Source organism: Harpia harpyja, chromosome 3, assembly GCF_026419915.1.
Source record: "Harpia harpyja isolate bHarHar1 chromosome 3, bHarHar1 primary haplotype, whole genome shotgun sequence".
NCBI classification, from domain to species: Eukaryota; Metazoa; Chordata; class Aves; order Accipitriformes; family Accipitridae; genus Harpia; species Harpia harpyja.
Window position 1 is genome coordinate 14,308,935 of NC_068942.1, and position 23,335 is coordinate 14,332,269.

A 23,335-nucleotide genomic window follows, 5' to 3' on the forward strand; every position below is an offset into this window, starting at 1 on the left:
ATTCTTTTTGAAAATTACCTGGAAATACATATAATATGCAGGCTTTTATATGGAACAGAGTATTTCATTGTAAAGCACCATTTCTGTCACTTATCGAATGGGAAGGCATGTAATGCAAACATTCGGGGAATTTTTTTTTTTTTTTTAAAAAGCTAGAAAAAAGAGCCTGTTACAGAAAACTAGGGTAGATTGTCTAAGAGAGTTGTGGAAAGGTCTAAGCAAAAGCGAAGACTGAGGAATGGCATGAATTACATTTTTCTTTCTTTTCAGAATTGTGGTGTGATTTGGACTAAAAAAGAAATGATACCAAATTATGTGTCCTAGTTTTGCCTATAAATTGGACTATCCCTTCTTAACAAAGCCAGTTTTACTGCTATTGTTCCTCCATGTCAGTTAATGACTGCTAACCTTTTGGAGGACAAAAGTACAATAGAATAGAAAGATGACTAAACAAGATTTGATGGAATTGCAGAGTGCTCTGACTTCTTCAATACAGGATAATCACTAACTCACATCTATTGTTCACCTTTTGTAGAAAGTATTAACTGCTTCTTTCACATTACTGTTTTATAAGTGATGTTTTAAAACTCTGCTTGGTTTCTTGGCTTATAATACTTGGATCATTTACAGGTTTTCTGTTTTTTTAATAGGTTGAATCTACACAAAGTATGATTAGGATTTTGGGCCTTTCAGCTACATTACCCAATTATCTTGATGTTGCTACATTTCTACACGTCAATCCCTGCATTGGACTATTCTACTTTGATGGCCGTTTCCGACCTGTACCGCTGGGGCAAACCTTTATAGGAATTAAGACAACCAATAAGGTAAAGAATCATGAATGCCAAAGAAAGGGTTCCTGTTTGTTTTGATCATGCTTCACATATGTATGTGTAGGGGGTACTGGTTTGTTATGCTACAGGTGTTTCATGAAGCATGTTTTCTTCTGTATAAAGATATACATAATTGAAAGGAGCTTTAAGAATCATATTTCCTCAGTTTACAATACTTGTAAATAGGCCTTGTTGCAATTGGATACAATGATATCTAGCTTTGCATTGCTTCCACTTCGCTACTAATTTTTGCCTGATGAAGGAGAAATCATCACCCTCAATTGCAGAATCACCGTACCAGCTGATTATTCTGCCTTTCTCATTTCAGTTTTCCATTTTGCTAGAAACAGTGGTGCTTCTTGTTTGGCTGTAAGGATGCATGAGGAACGTTATAAGAAAAATATTCATTTATGAAATCTGGATACATATATATATTAACATGACATACAGTAATACTAGTTGGATATAAGTTATTGATGAAAACCTTAGCATGCTAAGCCATCAACTATCATATGTGCATGTTTGGTAGAAAACACATTGAAGTAGTCCCTAAATAAGCTTCTTTACTCCTTGTGCTCTTGCTCATTTTGGAAAGCATTAAGGCCGTGCTCAGGTATAATATTCTTATTAAAAATTATAAGTGCAGTGCCACTTGACATCTAAATTATTATTCTTCTTTAAATACAGGAATTAATACAAACACTTTTCCATAAGATTTCCCATGCATCTCACCAGCTGATAATTAAAGTTTATATAGCTCAACCTTTAGAAAATCTTATTCTGCTATGATTTAATTTAATAGAAATCAAAACATTTTCAATCAAAAGTTAATTTCATAGCTTAATTGATATTAACATTTTTTTTCTTTTTTGTGAAAATGGACATTGCCTTTCTTACTGGGTTATTTAAGTAGTTCATTCTGTCTGCAGTGCAGGAAAGAAACTTACTTTACAACTGTAGGGAGCCATTTCAAGTCTATACACACAAGAATAGTTTACCATATGGTGCTTACTGTGATTTGCATATTTTAACCTTCATTAATTGTTTCAGGTACCTTCACTGTTATTTTCTGTTGCTTTTCTTTAATCTTTTCCTGATACTTGATTTGAATATTTAGTTTATTTCCAGTGTATGGTAAGAAAAAAAGCAAGACTCAATTTCTTCATACTCACTTTAGAATGCATTTGTGATTTAAAAATCAAAGAAATAGACGAATAATCCTATAAAGTTTGCAATTATTAAAAAACCAGTAAGTTTTCTAAAAAAACATAAGGAAATATTAGGAGGTAGTAGTTATTCTGAAATGTGAGTACCTGGCAGACTGTTTTGGTAATACCACAGCCAGGAGTTTTTCTTTCTGCGTTTCAGAAGAATGTCGTTACAGATTTCAGAGAGTAAAATACATTTTGCAATCAAGATAATACACTTTATAGCAAACTAAAAGTAAAAGTATTAAGCCTCTTTGAAAAAGGATTCTGTTCAGGATAATAGTAATACTAAAGCTGCCAAATTATTGCCAATATCAACATCCTTCTGGTCTATATGAGAGGGGGAAAGCAATGTAAGAACCCACAGAATCAAAAGCAATTCTTGCAGAACATCAGCAGGTGCCATCAATGCTGTGTCTATATCCACACTGATGGGTTGCAAGGAGATAGAAGGCTGTTAGTTACTTTAGGTAGATGCTTTGCCACAGCTTTCTGACATCCTTCATCCAAAAAAACTCCCCCAAAAAGTGGAGCTGATTAGTGATTTGCGGAATCATATGTAAACTGTAGGCAAGCTTTCAAAGACAAGGACAGCATGGTGGTTTTACTATGCATAGAACTTAGCCAGGAAAGCTCTTAAAACTCTGTATATTGAAACTCTTAGAGCATATGGGACGAAGACTAAAGTTTGGCTTCTTCAGTTAGAGGTCTGTTAATGTCAGTTATTTTTCTTTATGTGTGTTTATGTTTTCCTCTCTAGGTATAAATGCAAAGAATACATAAAGTTATGTTTGTGTGTGTGTGTGTGTGTGTGTGTGTATATGTCCACATGTGTATTTATGCACTGCCCATGTATGTTTCTCGTTAAGGATTTCCACTTGTTATTATTATAAAAAATAATTAATTAAAATGCTAACCTCTCATTTTCAGAATAATTAGACTGGCTACTTGTCTCTTGCACACATGTCCATATTGTCTTATCTTTTTATTACTATACTTGTACAATTCCAAATATGAATGTTCTCTTCTTCCCTCTAAAGCTGTTTTAAAGCTGTGGTTTTCAACTTCCAGCTATTCCAGATAACTCAAATTACTAAATTTCCATTTTTGAATTTTTACATGCTTTGCTCTTGTAAAACATTTCTTTGTGTCAAAAAAATTTGGTTATAAAACATCAATGCACAAATGAGGAATGGAGTGATTGCTTTGATATTGAACTTTTATTTATTTTGATTTGTCACAACCTTAATACTGAGGTGCATTCAAGTAGATGCATGCTATTTATGTTGTGATGCATTAAAGAAATAGAAAAAAAAAATCTTTAGAGTAGCTTGAAGAATACTTTTTATTTCAACTGAACTCTATTTTGGAACCTTCCTAAAACATTTTTTTTTATCCATAATTGGAAACTCTGTACACAGTACTCCTACTTTTCCCCGTGCATGACCCAACTATGAAGAAATTTCTGTTCTCTATGGCAAAAAACTGACAATCAGTAATTTCCCAGATATGTATATCTGCAATGTAAAAACTATTTTTATATTACCAAATGGAATGACTTAATGTTAGGTAAGATGATGTATTAAATGGATATTTCATCAATATCCTGTAGAAGTAAGATTCCTTAATATGAAACAGATAAATTAAAGAATAGAACTGGGTTACGTCTCTTTGGTCATTAAAAAAAATAGCAAAGGCACATAATAAATTTTCTATCCACTGCCCTCTCATATTTTGTCTACTTATTTTCACATTCTATTTGTGAATTTAAGAATAACAAAATGTTATTGTTGGGAATGGGAATCAGTATATTGTAAATTTAGTTGCATAAACACAGTTTTCCTTCATGGATCACTGTAAATTGCTTGATATGTAGTAGAAAATACATAAAGATAGAAATGCTTTTAATATGAAGTATGATGTTTGTTTTTCAGGTGCAGCAGCTGAATCATATGGATGAAGTATGTTATGAAAATGTGCTGAAGCAAATAATGGCTGGACACCAGGTATTTATTTTTTTGCTCTGGTTTGCATTCAGAACACATGTAAAGAAATTAGTTTTGATCATCATAACGATGTATTAAGAATTTGGGGGTTTGGGTTTTTTTTAATTATTTTGAGATACGTCACTTCAGAGGTCATCTATAATCTTGAAAACACTTTATAGAAACGGCATGCAAGAAAATCTAACCAGGCTGAATAATGTTAGCTTCTAGCTAAGATGAAAATTCCTGGTACTATATATATATCCCTTAAAGTAATTAATGTATATTTATGTCACTTTTTTTAAATGACCAGGCAAAGTAGGTCAGTGGTTTAGAGACCTTACACTTACGTACATTTAATGATTAAAAAAAGAAAAAACACAGCACTTAGTTATTATTCTTAGCCTTTCCCATATCTTTCAAATTCTAGTGTCTCCTTTTAGAGATGAGGGATGAGAATTATGCAGAGTGTTCAAGACATGGTGCACAAGGGCTCAGCATCTGTCATTTGAAATATCCTGGGGTTTGTGTTTTGTTTTCTTTTTAAAGGAAGTAGTCCTTCATTTTGCTTTACAGCAGAGGTTTCTGCAGTGAATTTTCAGGTCGATACTCCCCTCTGCCAGGATTGTGGGCTTAACTCATTTGCCTGAATAGTTTATCATTCTGTTATTATTGTGCTCCTGAATCACCCCCATACAATGTCTCATTTTTGTTAGAACTTTGCACATACAGCAGAGTGAGCAGCAGTAGTCGTAGCAGATATGGCACCTGTTCGGAGCAGGAACAAATGCTAGTGCACTATGATCCTTGAAGAGGCTTTTCACTAGATAACCTATATATAAAAGAGGGAAACACAGTCACACTAAGAATTGCACATTTTCCCCCTTTCACATAAAATTCAGATTGTGGTGTTTTTTTGAAAGATGAACAGTTGGTTTATGACGAGGGGGGAGAAAAATACTTCAGCAACAGCTTCTTAGTCCTCCTGCTCCCCCTGCTTTAACACCATTCATCTACTTATCTTCTCTTGTTGATATCAGTTACTGTTACATTCAGAAAACTTTCATGAAGATTACATATGGAAATGCTGATATTTTCTTGAGTGAAGACTGTTAACAAAATTTGTTGGCAGTACCAAGGGAACTTTAGTTTATTTTGTCCTCATTGTCAGTTATGCACATACCTTACCAAATTCCTAACACCGAAGTATGTTTAGTTTCTTATCTTTCATTTCCTGTTATGATTTTGTGTATTTTGATTTGCTGTAGATAAACCTACAAGTAGCAGATTCTTTAGATCAGTATGTCTAAATAAGTAACATATCTTGGATTCCTGGCAGGAAGTTGCATGCTGTTCCGGTGTATTTATTGCATCTTTCTTCCCCTCTCTTTTCTTCACACTGAGGAAAAAACTGTCTACAAACACATATAATATTATTTGAAAAAAATTCAAGTACAATAAGTTGTTTAATTCTAGCAGAAGATGTTTTTGTAGCTTTCCTTGAGAATAGTTTTAGTTCCTGTACTAGCAGCTGAATGCATGAGTGTTTTGTTTTAAGGCATGAGCTGCAGCAGAAAGAGGTCAAGTGAAGAACTGCAGTCTACTTAATGTTACAGTTTCAGCAGCAGACACTATTGCTGATCTCAATTTCTGAAAATTGTATTGCAAACCAAATAAGGAGTGTATTTTCAGACAAAGCAGAAGTGTGGTTTCCCTTGCTATACAAATGTTCATTTGATTTCAGAACACTTTGGTTAATTTCATTCAAATGATTGTAAGTGTTAAGCATTTTCTTTGCTTGACAATGTTTTTTCTGCTGTGTTGCAGAACTCTCTTAAATACATGTCTAAATACCAACCAGTTACATTGGACTTTTCTTCAGAGTATTTAAAACATATTTGTCTTGATACTTATGGAACAAAAATTCATATCTTGAAATGAATGATACACAAACACTGGTATGCAGTCTTTGACAATGCAGAATCAAGCATATCAGCTCATTGTATAATACAGTTAATTGTAGTATGTAGTATTGTACTACATATTAAAAATTAGGGATTTTTCCTTTTAATGAGTATGCTATGACAAATGATCTGTCTAATCATTAAACCAACTGCAGATGTTAAAAAAAGTCCCCCCCCCCAAAAAAGTCACATAGATATATCTACATTGAAATGTCTGCCCCATAGTGGAAGATTAATATTATGAGTGAATATGATGAATATTATGCTAGGAAGGTTTTCTTTAGTGTCTTTTCACAATTTTGAGAATAGCCTTTGATCTTCTAAAGTTATCGCCACCTTCTGATTTTCTTAGTTTTTAGAAATCCATTACCTTGTGTCCACGTTCACCACAGTCTGTTACCGACATGCTCTGTTACTTTGCTTAGCTTGTGATTCCCTTCAAACTTGTGTTACTTTCTATGTGTGCAAAGTTTGTTTGCTTTTTAACAAAGCTGTGGTTATTTCTAAATATACTTCGTAGAAAGATGTATTCAAGCCTTTCCCTCAGTACTTTAGAAAAAATTTCCACAGCAGTTGTGTATCTGTGTGGAATTCAGGACATGGTTGGAATTTTACAACTACTCAGGCAGTAATGTGTGACAGACACAGATCTCATTAGCTGTGCTCCAGAGAGCCAAAAACCTACCTGCTCTGTTTTATACTGAAGTGCAAGAAAGAAGTACCAGAATCAGAGAAAAATACTTTCCCTCTTCTAAAGTTTCATGAGTTAATGTACACTTTTCTGTGGCCATCAAACTTTCACAGTGTTGTCTCTTTTAAGATTCTTCACCAGAGTCTTTGGAATGTCTTAATAAATTAAATTTAACATTGTTTGTTTATCTCCTGTTCTGTTCACTCATTTTCAAAGAATTCTACCATGCCAGAACCAAATAATTTACTCTCATGGAAGTCATGCTGATGTGTCCCTGTTATATTTTAGGTTACAGTGTGATGCTTGACTGAAGTTACATGTTTATGTGTTTTAATATATGTACGTGTGTTTCCATTTTTTAAGACTAAGGCTGGTAAGAGGTAGTTGCATTCTACAGGCATGTGTTTTGACAGATGGAGAGAAGCTTTTTATGTTGATTTTTCAACAGTCATCGTCTGTAAGACTTCAAGCTCTTCCTGGCTACTAGGAAATTAAGAGTTGGTGATTCAGCCTTTAATTTTGATCCATCTGCTCAAACTAATGAGATATCTCATTTGTAGGCTTCACTTTGAATTACCAAATGCAACTGAAACTATAACATTTGTCTTATAGCACAATTCTCCTCTTGTTTAACTTGAGGAAAGGTATAATGATAGATGGCTTGCCCTACTGAGTTTTCTGGGGTTTTTGTTGTGGAAAGTTTTTATTGTGACTGAAGAAGTAAGATTAGAAAATGTCCCAAAGGTTTCCAGGTGCTTTTTAAGTCAGTGTACTCTTTTTGTAGGATTACTAACAATGTAGATCTTCATCAGGAGGTTTCTCTGTCAGATCCTACCTCTTAAGACTGCTTTAAGTGAGAACCTGTAGTGCTTTTAAGTCTGCTTTCCTGGGACTGTCCTTCTGTGCTTGATACTAGCTGGTGAATATTTTTTTTCATGTCATACTTTGAATTTACTATGTTCTGATATTATCTCAAAATATGTTAGATCCTCTTGGACTGATTTGCACTTTTGGAGTTTTATTTCTATCTCTTAATAAACCAAGGATTCTTTAAACAAAGCAAAAAAACCAAGCTGAAAGTACACATCATTCATCAGAGAATATGACTCCCATGCTCAGCTGCAGGTAGAGTATTTTTGCCATCATTTATCTTCTGGGATACTGTTCCCTTGAAGACTGGGTGAAGGCTCAGTCACTGAAAATTATCATTCCATCAGAATGATTACAGCTGTCTCTTGTTAGGCAGTCACCAGTAGTGGGCTAGGTGCATTAACAGCATTAATTCAGCTACACAGCTGAAAAAGGTTCTTCACATTTTACAGCCCTGTGAGAAGGGCATCTAATGGCGACAAGTTCTAGTGAGTGGGTAGCACCTTTCTGAGGCAGCCTGTAGAGAACCTCACGAGATCAGCAAAGACAGTGGCTGAAGACCATATGTATCAACATCATTTTTATAATAAATTGAAATATTGCATTACTAGCCAGTTTATGACAATGCATATCATACTGTGTTTATCTTCATAATGTATGAGGGGCAAAACACCCTTGTCATGTTATGCTTTGAGAAATAACATAGTATTTTTAGGAGTTTTGAGAAATAACAGTATTTTTAAGGGTTTTTTTTTCCCTCTGAAACATATCACATGTAAATTTTAACTTTACATTAAATTCCTTTATCTAAGAGATATGGAGATGTTGCTCTTTGCCAAGGTTCAGTTGCTTAAGTTAGTATCCTAGGGAATTAACTCTTTTTGACGCTGACCATCGCAGCTGTTGTAGAGGTTCACATCTGTTATATATCCTGCTGTTGCTGACCTTTTGCTGTTTTATCCCATTACCTTCGTTACCAAGAGATGATCATATGTTTCTCTCGTTGTCCCTATCACCTCTTAAATACTTTTGCTTTTATGAATTTGCCAGAACCTTACTGTTTGCTATCTTTTTTTTTCTTTTTTTTCCTTTTTTTCTCATCTGAACATTCTCTCTTGATCAAGATAAGATATCTTGGGATCTTGTTGTTAATTTTTTGCTTTATGAGTTGGAAGAGGAGCTGCCAAATTTTTTTGAAAGCTTTTGGAGGAAGTACTTCCTCAAACTGCACTCATAAAACTCTCTTGGTTTTGCCACGTTCTCCAGACTACTCATCTCTTCTCTTTCTGCAACCTTTTCTTTTTTTTTTTTTTTCATAGCTGATTCTTTTTGATATTACTTAAACCTTCAAAAGAAGTCCTGTGTTCTCTTTGCCCTTGGTGTTGTTTCAGCAGGTCTCCTATATTTATTCTCTGCACCTTACTTTCCTGTATGGTTTTTTTCTGACCTTCAATACTCTTGTTACCTGTGGCTGAAGACAAGTGGAGTATCTAAGTTTCAGTCCTGGTTCCTTACCCAATGCACTTTGCTCATTTGCTATTTTGGCTGTTTGTTACAGTTTTCAATTTGGAGTGCCTTTGGCATTCTCCTGTCTTCTGAAACCTCTTTTCCTTTTTAAGACAATGAATGTCTGTGTTTTCCCACTGCTTTTGAAAGTTTTCTGTGTAACTCTGAAATGACATATTGTCTGTTTTAACTTTTCTTCCACTAGGTCTGGTACTCAGTGAAACTCCTTGAAAGTTCATTTTCTCACTGAGCTTGGTATTTTCAGTTCATAGCAAAAACTGACTGTTCGGTGGAAGTTCTGACATCTTTCTGTGGTTCTCATTGCCCTTGCTGTCTGTTCAGGCATTGAGGCTCAAGGTGGCAGTACATAAATACTGAGGAGACATCATGGCTTTACAGGAAGTGGTTTCAATATGCAAGGAAGAGCTTTTCTGGTGGCCAAGGATGCCAGGTTGTCTGTTGCAAAGAACCTGGATTTTTGAAAGTCAACAGCTGTTGAAAGCCCACCACAACATCCAAAACTGAATGCAGTATTTAGCAACAATAGCAACAATTCCAGTTAACTTGAGTGGAACAGGCTTTAGGAACTGCAAACCAATGGAGATATGGCAACCTTTTTAGAATTAACATGCTGGAAATCTTATTACTGGGACAGAGGAAAACTACTTAAAACAATGAACAGCCTTATTCAAGCCATCCGTTCTCAATGATGCACTATGAGTGGTGATTTCAGACTGCCCATTTTGTGGTTATTTCAGTTCAGTTTTCTTAACCTTTTGAAGAAAAGTGCTTTTTCAAGTACCTTGTTAGTTTCTGAGCTTTTGCTCTTCTGATTTGAATTAGTTTCTTAGGTTTAGCTGGCTTCTGTCTCACCATTTTGCTTTTTCAGTATTGTCTCAACTGCATCTGATATACCTATGACAATCTTTATCTTTTAAAATGAAATTTGGATTTTTTTTTTTTTTTTAATGTGCAGAATGTAGCCATGTATACTTGTTAAATTTTTAATTAGTGTCTGCATTGGGTGGTTAGTATGCAGTTTTCTGGAGATCAAGCTTGCTTTATTAATTAGAATTTATGTACTTAATTAAAATGTTCTATACCACTGTTCTGCATTTAGTTCATTAGAAGTAATATTGAGATGCTATATATTTTTAAAAAATCTTGGACTAATTTCCAAGTATCACCTTGCACAGATTTTAATACTTGACTCTTTCAAATCAGGATTTTTGATGTCACAGATTAGAAACACATTACACTTGAATTTATATAGTCAAAACTGGTTCTGTGCTATATATTGCACATAAAGCATTCACTTTGTCTGTAATTGTTCTCTATTTACAATAATTGACTTGAACTTTGCCGTACTAAGAAGTGTCATCTTGTTTTTCTTACAACACTATCTTAAGCCAAAAAGAAACACTGGGTAGTTATTTTAAATCTATTATATTAAATTGTCAGAAGTGAATTTGACAGGTATTAATTTCATCTGTAAAAATGATGGATTAAATTTCTTTATTATCAGTTTTCCAGCTGTTATTTGGTTGCAGAAGCCGTGTGAAGATAAAAGTTTAATAAGCTTAGTTACTGCAACTGTTGACAATGCTTTTATAGCTGTGTCATAAGATAAAATTTAATAAAACAGTATTTTCTTCAGAGGTCTCTCTGGAACTTAGTATCTTGAGAATTAAGTTTGTCCTAGTATTTTTCCTGGGTGACATAGTGTTTATAGCATACTTTGGACAAATAACTCTGAAAAGTTACTGGATTTGTTAACATGGATTCTTTATCTAGATTGGTTTTTCTAGACTTCCATCTTACAGCCTAAAGAGTTTATTTCAGTCTGAGTTTTTGTAACTCTGTATCTGTACAGATTGTTTCTACTTCATCACCTGGTGTAGCTTATTTGCATATATATGTGTATATATTGCTTCTATATTTGTATATGCACACATGTATGTAGGTATATAAAAATACACAAATACAGAAAGTAAAGTGGTTTGGCAGGATAGCCGAATTATGGCTTATCATTTTAGATGTTATTTTTGTGTGAGCTGATTAACTGAAGACTTGAATTCTTTGGATAGTTTTCTGTAGAATTTCTTTTGCAGTTTTTGCACAGTTAGGGCCCATTTGTATGTATGTTCTCTTTAACAAAATGACAGACAAACTAATTTGGTGATGGTGCACTGTTTTTACGTTCTGCATCTTCATAATTTATTTATGCACTTCCTTTCCACAATAACTGCCTTTTGCGACTTTAAGGATATAATAGTTAATATAATCTTATGCCTGAATAAATGAAACTTTGTATCTTTAATTAAAAATACTATATTGATGTGCTGTGTAGAAGATACGCTTCAAAAAATGTTATATACCAGATGTTTCATGGTATTGTCAAATGATATGTATGTACTATTTTCCTCTATATTTTCTGGGCAAATCTGTTTGGCTTTAAACTTTTAATACCTTGTCAGCTGCCTGTATGAACAGCTGAGGAAATTGCTGGAAATGGATGCCATAACAAGTGATGTATATGTATATAATAACCCATTATTCTTCAATTAGGTAGCCTTCTAAATGTTCATGTGCTATATATCTGTGCCTTATTCTAGTTTTTGCATATATGTTTGTGTTTACATAGTAGATTGTCTGTATACATGCATTCAGGTGTTCACGATGAATTTATGTAGACAAGAAGCACCGATTTAATATCTTTCCATTAATTATGACTTCACGAGGTATTCAGTTTATGTCTGTAGTCTTGCACAGCTACACAATAATGTCAGTATTGGTAATACAACTGTTTAAGGTAGCAAGTGCTACTATTTAGATTTATTATTCTTCTGATATTATGAATGTACATTGAATCATTAAAACAAAAAATCAAATTTAATTCCAAATTAGTAACCTCTCAGAGCCTAAAATTATATTTAAATGAAATAATAAATAGTTACATGTTAAGCCAGTTGGCCTTTTGTGGATGACCTAAGCATTAAGTTACAGATGTATGGCTTACAAGTGTGGCAAAGGCAGCTTGACCAGTCTTGCAGCCTATGCGGTGAGTTTTACTAGCTCTGTGTTGAAGGCTGTTTTTCAGACACAGGACTGCAAATCATCAGTGGTCTAGAAGATTGTGGGAAGTTAGGTCTGTGGATCCCTGTCAGCTTCTTATTGTTCTCCAGTAAGAATTTAATGGCAAGGATAAATGATACTCCAGAAGACATGTTGAGGATTGTCAGTGGTCCAAAGCTTTTGAAAATTCTTGCTCTGTAGCCCTGAAAGAAATGGATCTGTGTCCTTAGTTTAACATAATAGATAGTATCAACTAATAAACTTCATGATTATTGTCGAAACTTCCGTAAATTATTCAAAATGTAACAAGATAACTACTGTCCACCAAGACCGTATGCTTATCACAGACTTTTTAACAGATGTTACCAGAGAATTCAGTAGTAATGTCATTAGTGGGTTTTAATTTGAAATATACAGTAATATAGGATGCTATAGAAAATAAGTTATTTTGAGGAATCCATGAGGATGGGAAATTAATATTCTTTATTAAGACACTAAGATGCATCAGGATATTCCTTTTGATTTTACACTTCTGTTTGCTTTCCATATGTGAGATTTCTCATGTGTAGTGCTGTGGAGTTGATAGTTTTGTTTGTGGTTACTGAAGAGATGACTCCAGAATATGTTACATTTGTATACTCTCATGTATTTAATCGTGAGGTATTTATAATATTCTTATTTAGGAGAGGGTATCTTGAGAAGGGCTAGGTATATAAGGTATGGGTTTACGAGGGACATTCTAATTGTTCTAGCACAGTTTACTATTGTTTGCAAACTATTGCATCATTTAAATTCCTCATAACTTTATTAAGTTTCATATTAAAAACATTGCTTATACTTGAAGGCAGTTCTTCACTTTTCTGATGATGCAGAAAACCTGTTGATTAGGAGAAAAAAAAGCTTCTGGGTAAAGGTCTGTGTTTTTAAATCAGTACTGATAAGAAATAAGCTAGAAAACCTGACCGTTCTGCTCTTTAATTGTTTAGTAGGTTTATTTATGTTACTGGATCTTACAAAACCAGAAGATAAAGAGGTTGACATGGCAATTTTCTTAATCTTTTTACTTAAGTAAAAGGAATGGGAATAAATACGAAGATTTCGCCATTGTCTTCTATGTTCCTTTCCTTCAGTAAAGCTGAATAGAAACTGCTTATCACTACTGGCTCCTGGGTTATTTTTTCATATTATGGATGGTATACATGTAAGTATAATATTTTGGAAACATAAGAGGCAATACGCTAGACATGACAACTCTTATTCTAGAGTGATATTTGTCAAAAATCTAATTTATGATAATATAGAAACATATTTTATTGTACAAAGTCAAAATATTTAGTGTCAGAACAGGACAAAGGGAAATGCTTGAAACAAATTATTGCATGATCTTGTTTTTCTAAAAAAAGATGCAGTGAAAAGCTGCTTATAATTTCGAATAATAATTGTCGTTCAAGTCCATTGACATCTGTAAAAATGCAATTGTTAGCTGCCTAATGACATATATTTGCATAGTAATAGACTAGCTATTCTTGCTTAATTTTCTATACAAGAATAGATATTTCTATTTCTATCCTGTCAATTAGAATTCAGAATAATTTCTACTACCTGTAGGAGTCAGTATTGTTTGTTTGTCCTATTGAATAATTTGCCCTCTTCTTTAATTTTCACTCTATTCATTTTTCCTCTGCATTTTGTCATACATTTGGCTAATGCTACAAATTGAAGATAGCATAGATCCCATTATACTGTTCTGAAACAGGTTTCCTTTAGTGTCTAGAATCCATATTTAAGCATTGATTCCACAACTGAGCATTTATTTTATAGGCTGTCTAATATAATTCAAAATAGAATAAAAAAATATCATAAACACAAGTGCTTGCAATTTTTAAAGTAATTAATAATTTAGGGCTTCCTAATGTAAATTAAATCAGACAAACCAATCAGCATATGTTAGTGGAAAATGTGTATAACTGTTGTATAGGTATAAAGGAAGTCATGAAGTTTCATATGGCCGAGTACTTTTTACTCAGAGTCGTCCTCCAATTAATGCTGCTGCATACACACTGATTGTTCTTCAGTGTAAAGGTTTGATACCATCAGAGTCTCCTATTTTAATGCTAGAGGCTTAATGTCAAACTTATGGGTCCAGAACTGTTTCATCCATAGCTTTGAGTGGAAATGACACCAAACCCCTATATCTTTCATTTTTACATAGTGGCAGAAGATACAATGTCGTGTTTTACACGAGCATAACTGAGTGCCTCTCTGAAATGCCTATGCACTGCTACATGCAGCATATGGGTGGGGATAAAAGGAGAAATTAGGGGTCTGCATCCAGTTGCTGAGCTAAAATCGTATTGAGATCAGAGATGTGATTTGATACCTCACGTGACTGAGTGCTGTAATGAGTGGAAACAGGCTCTTGAGCAAGGTCAGGCCAGGATGGCAAGAAACTTGCTTGTATGTGAGAGCTCAGCAGGGATACCTGGAGCTCTGCCTAGGGATGGATGATGAGCCAGCTGAGAGGTTTAAGAGGAGGATTAGCCAGCAGACAGACGAGCAGCTTTCTTGTGGGAGTTTGCTACAGACCCACTGATCAGGAATAAAGTAGATGAGGCCTTCTTCAGGCAACTAGAAGAAGCCTCATGTTCACTATCCATGGTCTTCCTGGGGGACTTTACCACCCCAATATCTGCTGGAGGGACAATACAACACGGCAAAAGCAATCCAGGAAGTTTCTGGAATGCATTGATGACAACTTCCTAGCACAGATGTTTGAGGAGCTGATGGGGGTTGATGCTGTGCTGGACCTTGAACTTACAAAAAGGGAAGGACAGGTTAGGGCTGTGAATGCTGGGAGAAGCCTTGGCTGCAGTGACCATGAGATGGTGGAGTTCAGGATTCTGATGGAGAGAACAAGGCAAAAAGCTAGACCACAGCCTTAGACTTCAGGAGAGCACTTTGACCTCTTCAGGGATCTGCTTGCAAGAATCCTATGGCAGGTTGTCCAGGAAAGCTGGTTGATTTTCAGGGATCACATCTGTCAAGCTCAAGAACGGTCCATCCTGATGTGCAGGAAATTAAGCAAAGGTGGCCTAAGGCCAGCATGGATGAGAAAGAAACTCCTGACAAAACTCAAACATGAAAAGGAGGTATACAGGAGGCTAAAGCAGGGACAGGAAACCCAGGAGGAATATAAAGGTACTGTCCAAGCATGCAGAATTAGGATTAGGAAAGCCAAACCCCATCTGGAGGTGAATCTGGCAAGGGATGTAAAGGGCAATAAGAAGGGCTTCCACAAGTACAGCAGCAGCAAGAAGACGATTATGGAAAATGATGGCTCTTTGCTGAATGGGGCAGAAAACCTGGTGACAAAGGACATGCAGAAGATTGAGCTACTCAATGTCCTCTTCACCTTGGTCTTTGCTGGTAAGATTTGCCTACGGGAATCCCAAGGTCTCTGAGACAAATGGGAAAGATCGGAGCAAAGACTTATCCTTATGCTTACCCTTGCATAAATCTATGCAACCTGATTGGAGACAGCCACACATGCTGAAGGAGTTGGCCGATATCATTGCAGAGCCACTTATAATCCTTGAAAAGCCACAATGATCAGAGGAGGTTCCTGAGAACTGAAAGACAGCATGTATCATCCCTATCTTCAAAAAGGACAAGAAAATCATGTCTGTAACCTGACTAGCAGGAGCTCAGTTGAGATTATAATGTTAAAATGAAGGGAAAAAAAGTCAGATGAGGAAGAAAATCTATCAACTTCTAGTTAAAGGAAAATTCCTTGATCACCCCAGGCTAAAATGTCTTATTAGATATAATCCTAAAAAGTCAGTTTAATAACTCTCCGTAGTAACGCCATTTTTGGTGGTGGAATCTACCTTTCATGGGGAATTCTGCGCACCATTTACATCATCTCCTGCCACTTGGAAATCACTGAGACAGTAAGTTTTCAGAATGCCTATAAATTATATAGAAACAAGAAAAAGATATGTTAAAATATATGTATTGTTGGAACTATTTGGGACTATTCCAAATGTATTTCTTTTCCACCAAAGATGTTACATACTTACGACACCTACAACAAAGTTTACTAAATGGTAATAATTCCACGAGTTCTGTGTTTAAAAGTCTGTGGTTAAGTGGGAAGATCTTTTGCTAGAGACAGTACAACAAAGACAGAGGAAGGACAAGGGAAAAGGAAAATAAAACCAGGAGCAACTAAGTTTATAGTGAGAATTAGAATAGAGTTACAACAATAAAGTTTGTAACAAGTCAGAGAAGGCAGAGCAGGAGGTGCATCAAGAAGGAAACCGTAAGAGAAATGAAAATGAAGAATAAGAAAGATGGTAGCATTTCAGAATGTACGATAGTAGAGCCTTTTTTTGGGGTAGATTTAGAACACAAAAGGCTAAATGAAGGAAGGGCAGATAGGAAGAAAATTAAGAAAGTAGTTCCAAGATAATGTCCTTACCATAGCTTTTTACATAGAATTTCATGAGTAATAATAAAAACGAGATGGGACTGTACGATATAATATTCATTAGGGTGGGTACATCTTAAGTAAAAAATAGATTTCCACATTAAAAGAAATATAAAATTTGAAATTATAGGGCAGATGTCTTTAAAAAGTACTATTATTACAGATAAATAAATGAACAAGTGCACATTACAATAGTAAAAATATCTGTAAACTAAATAGGATTTATTAAAAGCTGGTATATCTAAATAGATATATAATTAGATAAATAGCTATGTTAAATAGCTTTTTTTTAATTAGTTTCTGTAGAGGTTTTTTTTCAAAAATCCTAGTTTTTGTTTAAACAGGGATGATCAGTAATTTATTTGAATAATTAAATGAAAACTTAGCAGCAACACCAATTAATGGTAATCAAGAGTTCAAAATATATCACATTACAGTACTGATTAGCTGATGCAGCATTATAGATTTCTTTGTTGTTGTCTTTAGTTAATATTTTCTGTTAAAATATTGTATGGTATTGTGTAGCTTTGTTCTTCAGCAGTTTGCCGAATGTTTCTCTTGAATGTACATATGTTTTTATGGTGACTCTTGCTGAATTTTTTTGGCATTTTTGACCCCTCAAGTGTGAATGAAAATTCCTGTATTCTAATGTACATTATTTAATTTTATGTGATTAGTAAATGCAGTCTGCTTTTAACTTGTGAAGGATTTTCTATACAAAGGGAAGGATATATAAAATGTCTCATTAGAACTAGTTTGTAGGCAGCATAGTAATCCTTCAATTTACTGTAGTGTAAAAGAAATCTTAATACACATGCAGTATCTCTTTTAAATACAAGATGTACTAAAATGAATTAAAATAATTAGAAAATAAATTCAAATTCTCTTGTTGCCTTGGTAAGTGACACAACCTGATCTTGGCACTTGGGGAGAAATCACAACACACGAGAGAAACAATTTTTTTATTTCTTAGAGTGAGGCTAGACATTAGTGAGTTGTACTTAGCCTAGGAGATAGTTCTATTTAATGAGGTGCAAAGGATGATGGTTTTAACATAAATAGGTGCAGTCAGCGCTCCTTGGGGAGAAGTGTTGAAACCTCATTAGGAATTGAGTTTTGTGAAATACTTGAAGGGGGTTTCATGCTGACCTTAAGGGAGAAAATGGTTGGACAGATTGATCTGTTGAGCCATATCCCTAACGGTTCATTTTCAGTAGAAGTAACAGCCAGGTCAAGAACTGTATACCATGTAAAAGAACATATTACAGGGATTTAGCTGGGTGAAGCCAAACAATGTCTTGAAGCTAAAATAAAGTATATATACTTGTCTCTTAACTACATAATTAATATCGACATTACATTAAATAAATTCATTCTTACCTCTTAATTTCTTTGAAAGATGTGATGCAAAGTGGGTGGCAAAACCTAGGCCTTCTGTCCTCAAGGACAGGTGTGAAGTAAAACAAAGATGCCGAACTCAAGCATTCGAGTGACCAGCACTCAAATAAGAAGATGGAAAGATACCTGAAAGAGTCAGTGTGCTTCCCCAGGACAATGAATGCACCATTTTGGAGTTATAGAGAATGTTAGTTCGAAAGACACGTTTTCCAGTAGCAAAAGTTAGTGCAAGCATCTTTACTGTCCAAGGCAGAAGAAGGGTGTTTCAAGGGATTTCAAGTACCCGACTATAAATTTTCATGAATTATTGTAGACACTTTTGTTACGTGTATATGTGGTGTGTTTTTTGTTTCTCCTCTAATTGAAAATAAAAGTCCTACTAGTGTCTAGTTATGTGTCTCTGATAACAGAAAAGTACTAGTTCTTGCAGGTATTTTGAATAATAGCACGCTTTTCAGTGCTTTGGCGATGCACTAACATGTTTCAGAAAGATTACAACATGGAATATGCAACACCTGGGGGATGCAAGCACTTCCTGTTGTGGAGTTTAAACAAAGTCTGTGGTGAAAATATTTGATTTGTTTCATACTTTAAGAAAATTCTGGGGAGGTAACCTAGCTAGAGACATTTGCTTTCTCCTTTCTGGTATATTTGTTATTATTTAAAAGCTTTGGTTTCAGGAGAGCAGCAGCAGACGCTTTCAGCGCTAAGGCTATATACACCAGAGCTAGCTTGGAACTGCAGAGTACAGATCTAATTACACAGCTTGTAGCTGTGGAACCGCTTCTCTCTATTCTAAATTACTTTTCCTAACTTATTTGCATAATGTAATGCACAGAGGTTTTGCCACTGAAATATAATATTCTCTGACACAGTTAGGACAGGCTAAATTAACCCTCTTGACTATATTGCTGTCTCACAACGTATGTGGTAAATGCTTACCAACTTCATTGGGGGAAAAACATTCAACAAGATGTTATTTGTCAATTTTTAGCTAGGGCTGGTTCTTTACAAACATATTTGGTGATGTACAGAGATGGTAAGTAAACATTAGCCTTAAGATTGGGTACCCCAAATCAGCTAATAAAGCAGTCTATTTTTTTAATCAGACTTGGTGTCTGTCTACCTCTCACTGAGAAGTTCTTTTTATTGTCAGCAATTTGTGCAATCATTTTAAATTTAAAAATTTGGTCAGGTGTTGATATGTGATCATGAAATACATAAAAGTCAATGATTTGAGTGTGCATTATTAGTTTAAAAAAGCAGGAGGTAAATTTCATAAAACATGCTACACATCTGAAAAATAGGTATCTTTCTATAATAACTGTAGAAAGGCTTCCCGGTAGAGGACAGTTATACAATGCTTGTTTCTTAGTTATTTTTTGCATAAGAAGGTCTTATGTCTTTCTGAATGAATGATTGCTATGCTGTCAGACATTGTCCTACAAGGATTCTGTAAGAAGAAGCAGCAGCCATATAAAAACTGTTAAGAGAATATCAAATGTGTTCTTTGACCAGTGAATATTCTGAAGGTTTTTATGCATTAGACCTTTATTTCTTTTAGTTCATTTAGCGCAAGAGATTTAATATGTTAAAGTAGTTCTGTGTCAGGACACATCTTCATTCCAGAAGATTAAAATCGTGTGATGGATACAATAGAGAATAATAGAAAACGAAGAGGTGGTCTGTGATGTAGGACAAAGAAACACTTCACTGAAAATTTCGATTTTTGTCCCTGCCTCTGACAGTTTCTCTCTGATATTACAGAAGCTGAAGATGGTAAAATAAAAATATTCAGGAGTACATACTCATCAGGGCTTCTAAATTTTGAGAATTATGACATAGGAAGCATTGGTCTGATGATTAAGAGTATTGGGTGTTCATGGCTTCAATGGAGTTAATAGGAGCTCTGCTTTGAGTTTATCAAGTCATATATAGTAAGCAGTATGATCTCACATGTTAAGTTTCACACTCACATAGTGAATACACTTACCCTTAGTTTCACTTGCAAAATGGGAATATGAGGAAACAATGTTGTATATATTTTTCTTGGTATTATGTGATTCTGACTTCTTGTAATGGTTAACCTCACAGCAAATCCCATTATGGAATTGTTAATTCTTGAGACCAGGGTTTGATCAGAGTATGCTAGATAAAACAAGGTAAAAACTGGATCTTGATTCATTAATCGAGTGTTGTCTGTTTCACATACAAAATGCAGCAGGCAATGTTTCAATGTAAGAAGGAAGATTAAATACAGACTGTGTTTGTTAGAGACTGGCTTCCCAATTTAGCACCTTCCTATTTTCTACATATTTCGCATGGTAGCCCACCAAGCTCCTTCAGGTCAGTGTTGGCAATGCCAGGGGTTGGGTTTTTTTATTTCTCCTGCCTAGCTACTGTTCCTAATGATGCACTTGAAACATCTTCCAGTCCCCTGAGAGTGAAACAGGCTGTTAGTTTTTCAGTTCTTGTGGAAAACCTAGTATGGAATTGCACCTTGGCCTGTTTAGTTTCAGCTGCATGTAGGCAGCAGCTTTAGAAATTGTAACTGAAGTTTTATCAAGTCTGTACCAAGCCTCTGCTATCTGAAAGCAAAAACATCTGCTCTTTAAATATTAACTCCTCAGTTCACTGGGTAAATGGAGTAAAAAAGAATGTTGATGTTCTTTACGGTTACAGTTTATTTTTATATATAGTATTGGATATCAGATAGAAGTTTTCAATATTATTAATTTCTTGAAATTTATTGAGTATAATGGTTAAAATAAAAGGTAAAGGGACCTTGGAACATAAAGTGCAATGTGATCCCAATCCATCTGTCTTCCAGTTCTTAATGCATCTAAACTGAGTGCCTCCTACTATCAAAGTTCCTAAAGCTCCCAGGATTGTTTCTGAACATATACTATGGCAGGCAGTGATGAGAAAGGAATGGTTTATTTGTTTTTAGGTAAAAGGCTCCAACTCTTTTTCCAGCACTGTTGACATTCTCAGCAGCATGAAAAAAATGTGAAAATGTTTGTCATAAACATTTTGATTAGTGTTCTCATGGCTTTTGAATATTGTATCAGCAATCCTGCAGTTACAGTGGTAATATTCTTGCGGGCTTTTAACTGTAAGCATTGCACAGTAGTTCTCTCTCTCTCTTTTTTTTTTTTTTTTTTTTTTAATCTTCTTCTCTTCTTCAATTCCCTGCCTAGTACCCTGGACTGTATAATTTTATTTCTGCCAAGAATTCCATTTTTCTAGGAAATTTAAATTTAATTTATTTTATGGTCTTATTTCTTAAGGCATTTTGGTCTTTTCTAGTACCCCTCATAGCTGTGCTTTTAATATCTGCATTTCTTGAGCTCATAGGTATCTTATCTAGCATCTCAAGTAGGTGACTGCAGGCATGCCCAATTCCGTATAACTATTACATTGGTAAATCTTCCGTAGTGCTACGTAATATTTTTTGTCATTTTTTTAGATTAATCTTCAAGTCTGTCCTCATTTCAAACAAAATGAAGGCGCCAAACTTTGAAAAAGGATTCAGATTCTTTGCCACTGGTACAAGCTGATTGAGTGATGTGTTTTAAAGTATGTTAATTGAAAGTATTGCAAAAGTAATGCTACGTAGTCATTTTAGAAATGTTCAGTGGCCAAGATTCAGTTATACAATATACTTACATGTTTGTATAATATTCTATAGCAAAGTGTCAGCTATTAGATTTTATTTTCCCACAGAAGTTCATATTAAGTTGAGTTTCTAATATTTCTGTATGACTAGTAAAATTTAGAAGTGAATGTTACTGCTTCATCCACCAGTGTACTACTTTTTGCACAGTTTCATCCCAAGAAAGAGATTGGATCACATCTGCTTTCAAGGTGAGGTAGAATTAAGGGCAGGGAAGAAACATGAAAAATAACAACAAATTTTCTTCTAAGTCTTCAAAATAATATTTCCGTATCTTTTTGGTGTTGCTTATCATTGTCTTTGCAGGACCAGGAGGACATCATAGTGACAATTGACTTCAGAGTGTCAGTTCCTCACGGTTCTGCCTGATTATGACTGGAACTAAGAGGGATTTTCCTCACACTTAGAGTTGCAGGAATGGGCTCTATGCAAACATTGCAGTTGCTGTTCATTTATATAATAATTGAAAGGAAGATTCTTCAGTTAAGGACCTATTTTGTACTATGATCATTTCTGTGACTAGTAGTCTGTGCTCTACTTTGTGTAACTGTAGTGACTTACAGTTTTACCTGTTCTCATTTCCCAGTACAGCTTTTTTTACCCCCTTTTTTTTTAAACAGGTGTAGGCCACCAAAATGTTACACGTACTTTTTTTTTTTTTTTACTGTACCTTGTTTAGTTTGAAGTTAACTCCTAATATGACTCTCTGTATCTTGTTTAAACAATCCATAAAGAATTATAATTAAGAAGTTTCTTGGCTATAGATACACACTTGTGTGCTGATTTGCTTCCTATTTTATTTGACTGTTTTTATTAGTTCCTTTCAAACTTTAAAAGCTTTCCTGCTTGCAGCTTCTCTTTGAGCTTAGACCTTCTAGCTCAAAAAAATTCAGTCAGACCACACTTTGTTTGGTCTTTGATTAGGAATTTTTAAAAAATCAGGAGAACCAGTAAGATATTTATCAATATTATGTCAAAGCATGCAGAAATATATTATTCTAGTATGTTTGAACTTAATTAATATTAATGCTGTGTAAACACCATTCTCAAAGTTGCCATTTTAGATTTAAGATATAGGTAGTGATTTCAAAATTAATGCAGGACTGAAATAGAAATAGAATCTAAAAGATCAAAATACAATGTAAAACCAATCAACAAACCTATTTCGCAGTTAAATCGTAAAACCCCTTAGTGCATATGTGTGTCTCTCTTCTTTTTTTTTTTTTGTTTGGTTTTTTTTTTTTTAAGGAATCAACCCATCAAATGTTCTTACACTTCCTAATTCAGGAGTTTCAAAATTACCTGGATAAAAAAAGACCATTCCTATTTCACCTTAATGCCCACTACTGTATTTCTTCAGTTTCTCAACTTTCAGAATTTAGCTATTTTCACAAGATTAATTTTTAATCCATTTGTCAAAGAAACAAATGTTAATATGACTCCATTTAAAAAGGAAACAAATTAGTAAACCTTAAAATCAAGTTGATTTTAAAAGTGAAGATTTTTTTCAGTGAAACCTGTTGACACAGAATTTATAATAAGTGAAAATTCACTGAAGAAGAATATTAACATAGTGGATCTGTTAATAAAAAAATTGCTGGTTTGAGTAGTTATATATTTTTATTCAGGCTTTTTATAGG

General features: G+C 34.5%; 1 protein-coding gene across 4 annotated transcripts in view; it reads left to right on the forward strand.

Moving 5' to 3' along the window:
- ASCC3 (activating signal cointegrator 1 complex subunit 3) overlaps window positions 1-23,335 on the forward strand; it is a 287,526-nt gene that overhangs the window by 127,253 nt on the left and 136,938 nt on the right. For 3 of the 4 annotated variants that reach the window (XR_008234298.1, XM_052781435.1, XM_052781436.1), the window contains exons 12-13: window positions 651-827; window positions 3,976-4,047. Coding sequence is in view for 3 of the 4 variants with exons in the window: in XM_052781435.1 (XP_052637395.1) it covers window positions 651-827; window positions 3,976-4,047 (249 nt within the window). In the remaining variant the exon portion in view is untranslated. Of the gene's footprint in view, window positions 1-650; window positions 828-3,975; window positions 4,048-9,262; window positions 13,105-23,335 lie in introns of those variants that run through there. The other variant, XM_052781437.1, reaches the window with a different exon arrangement.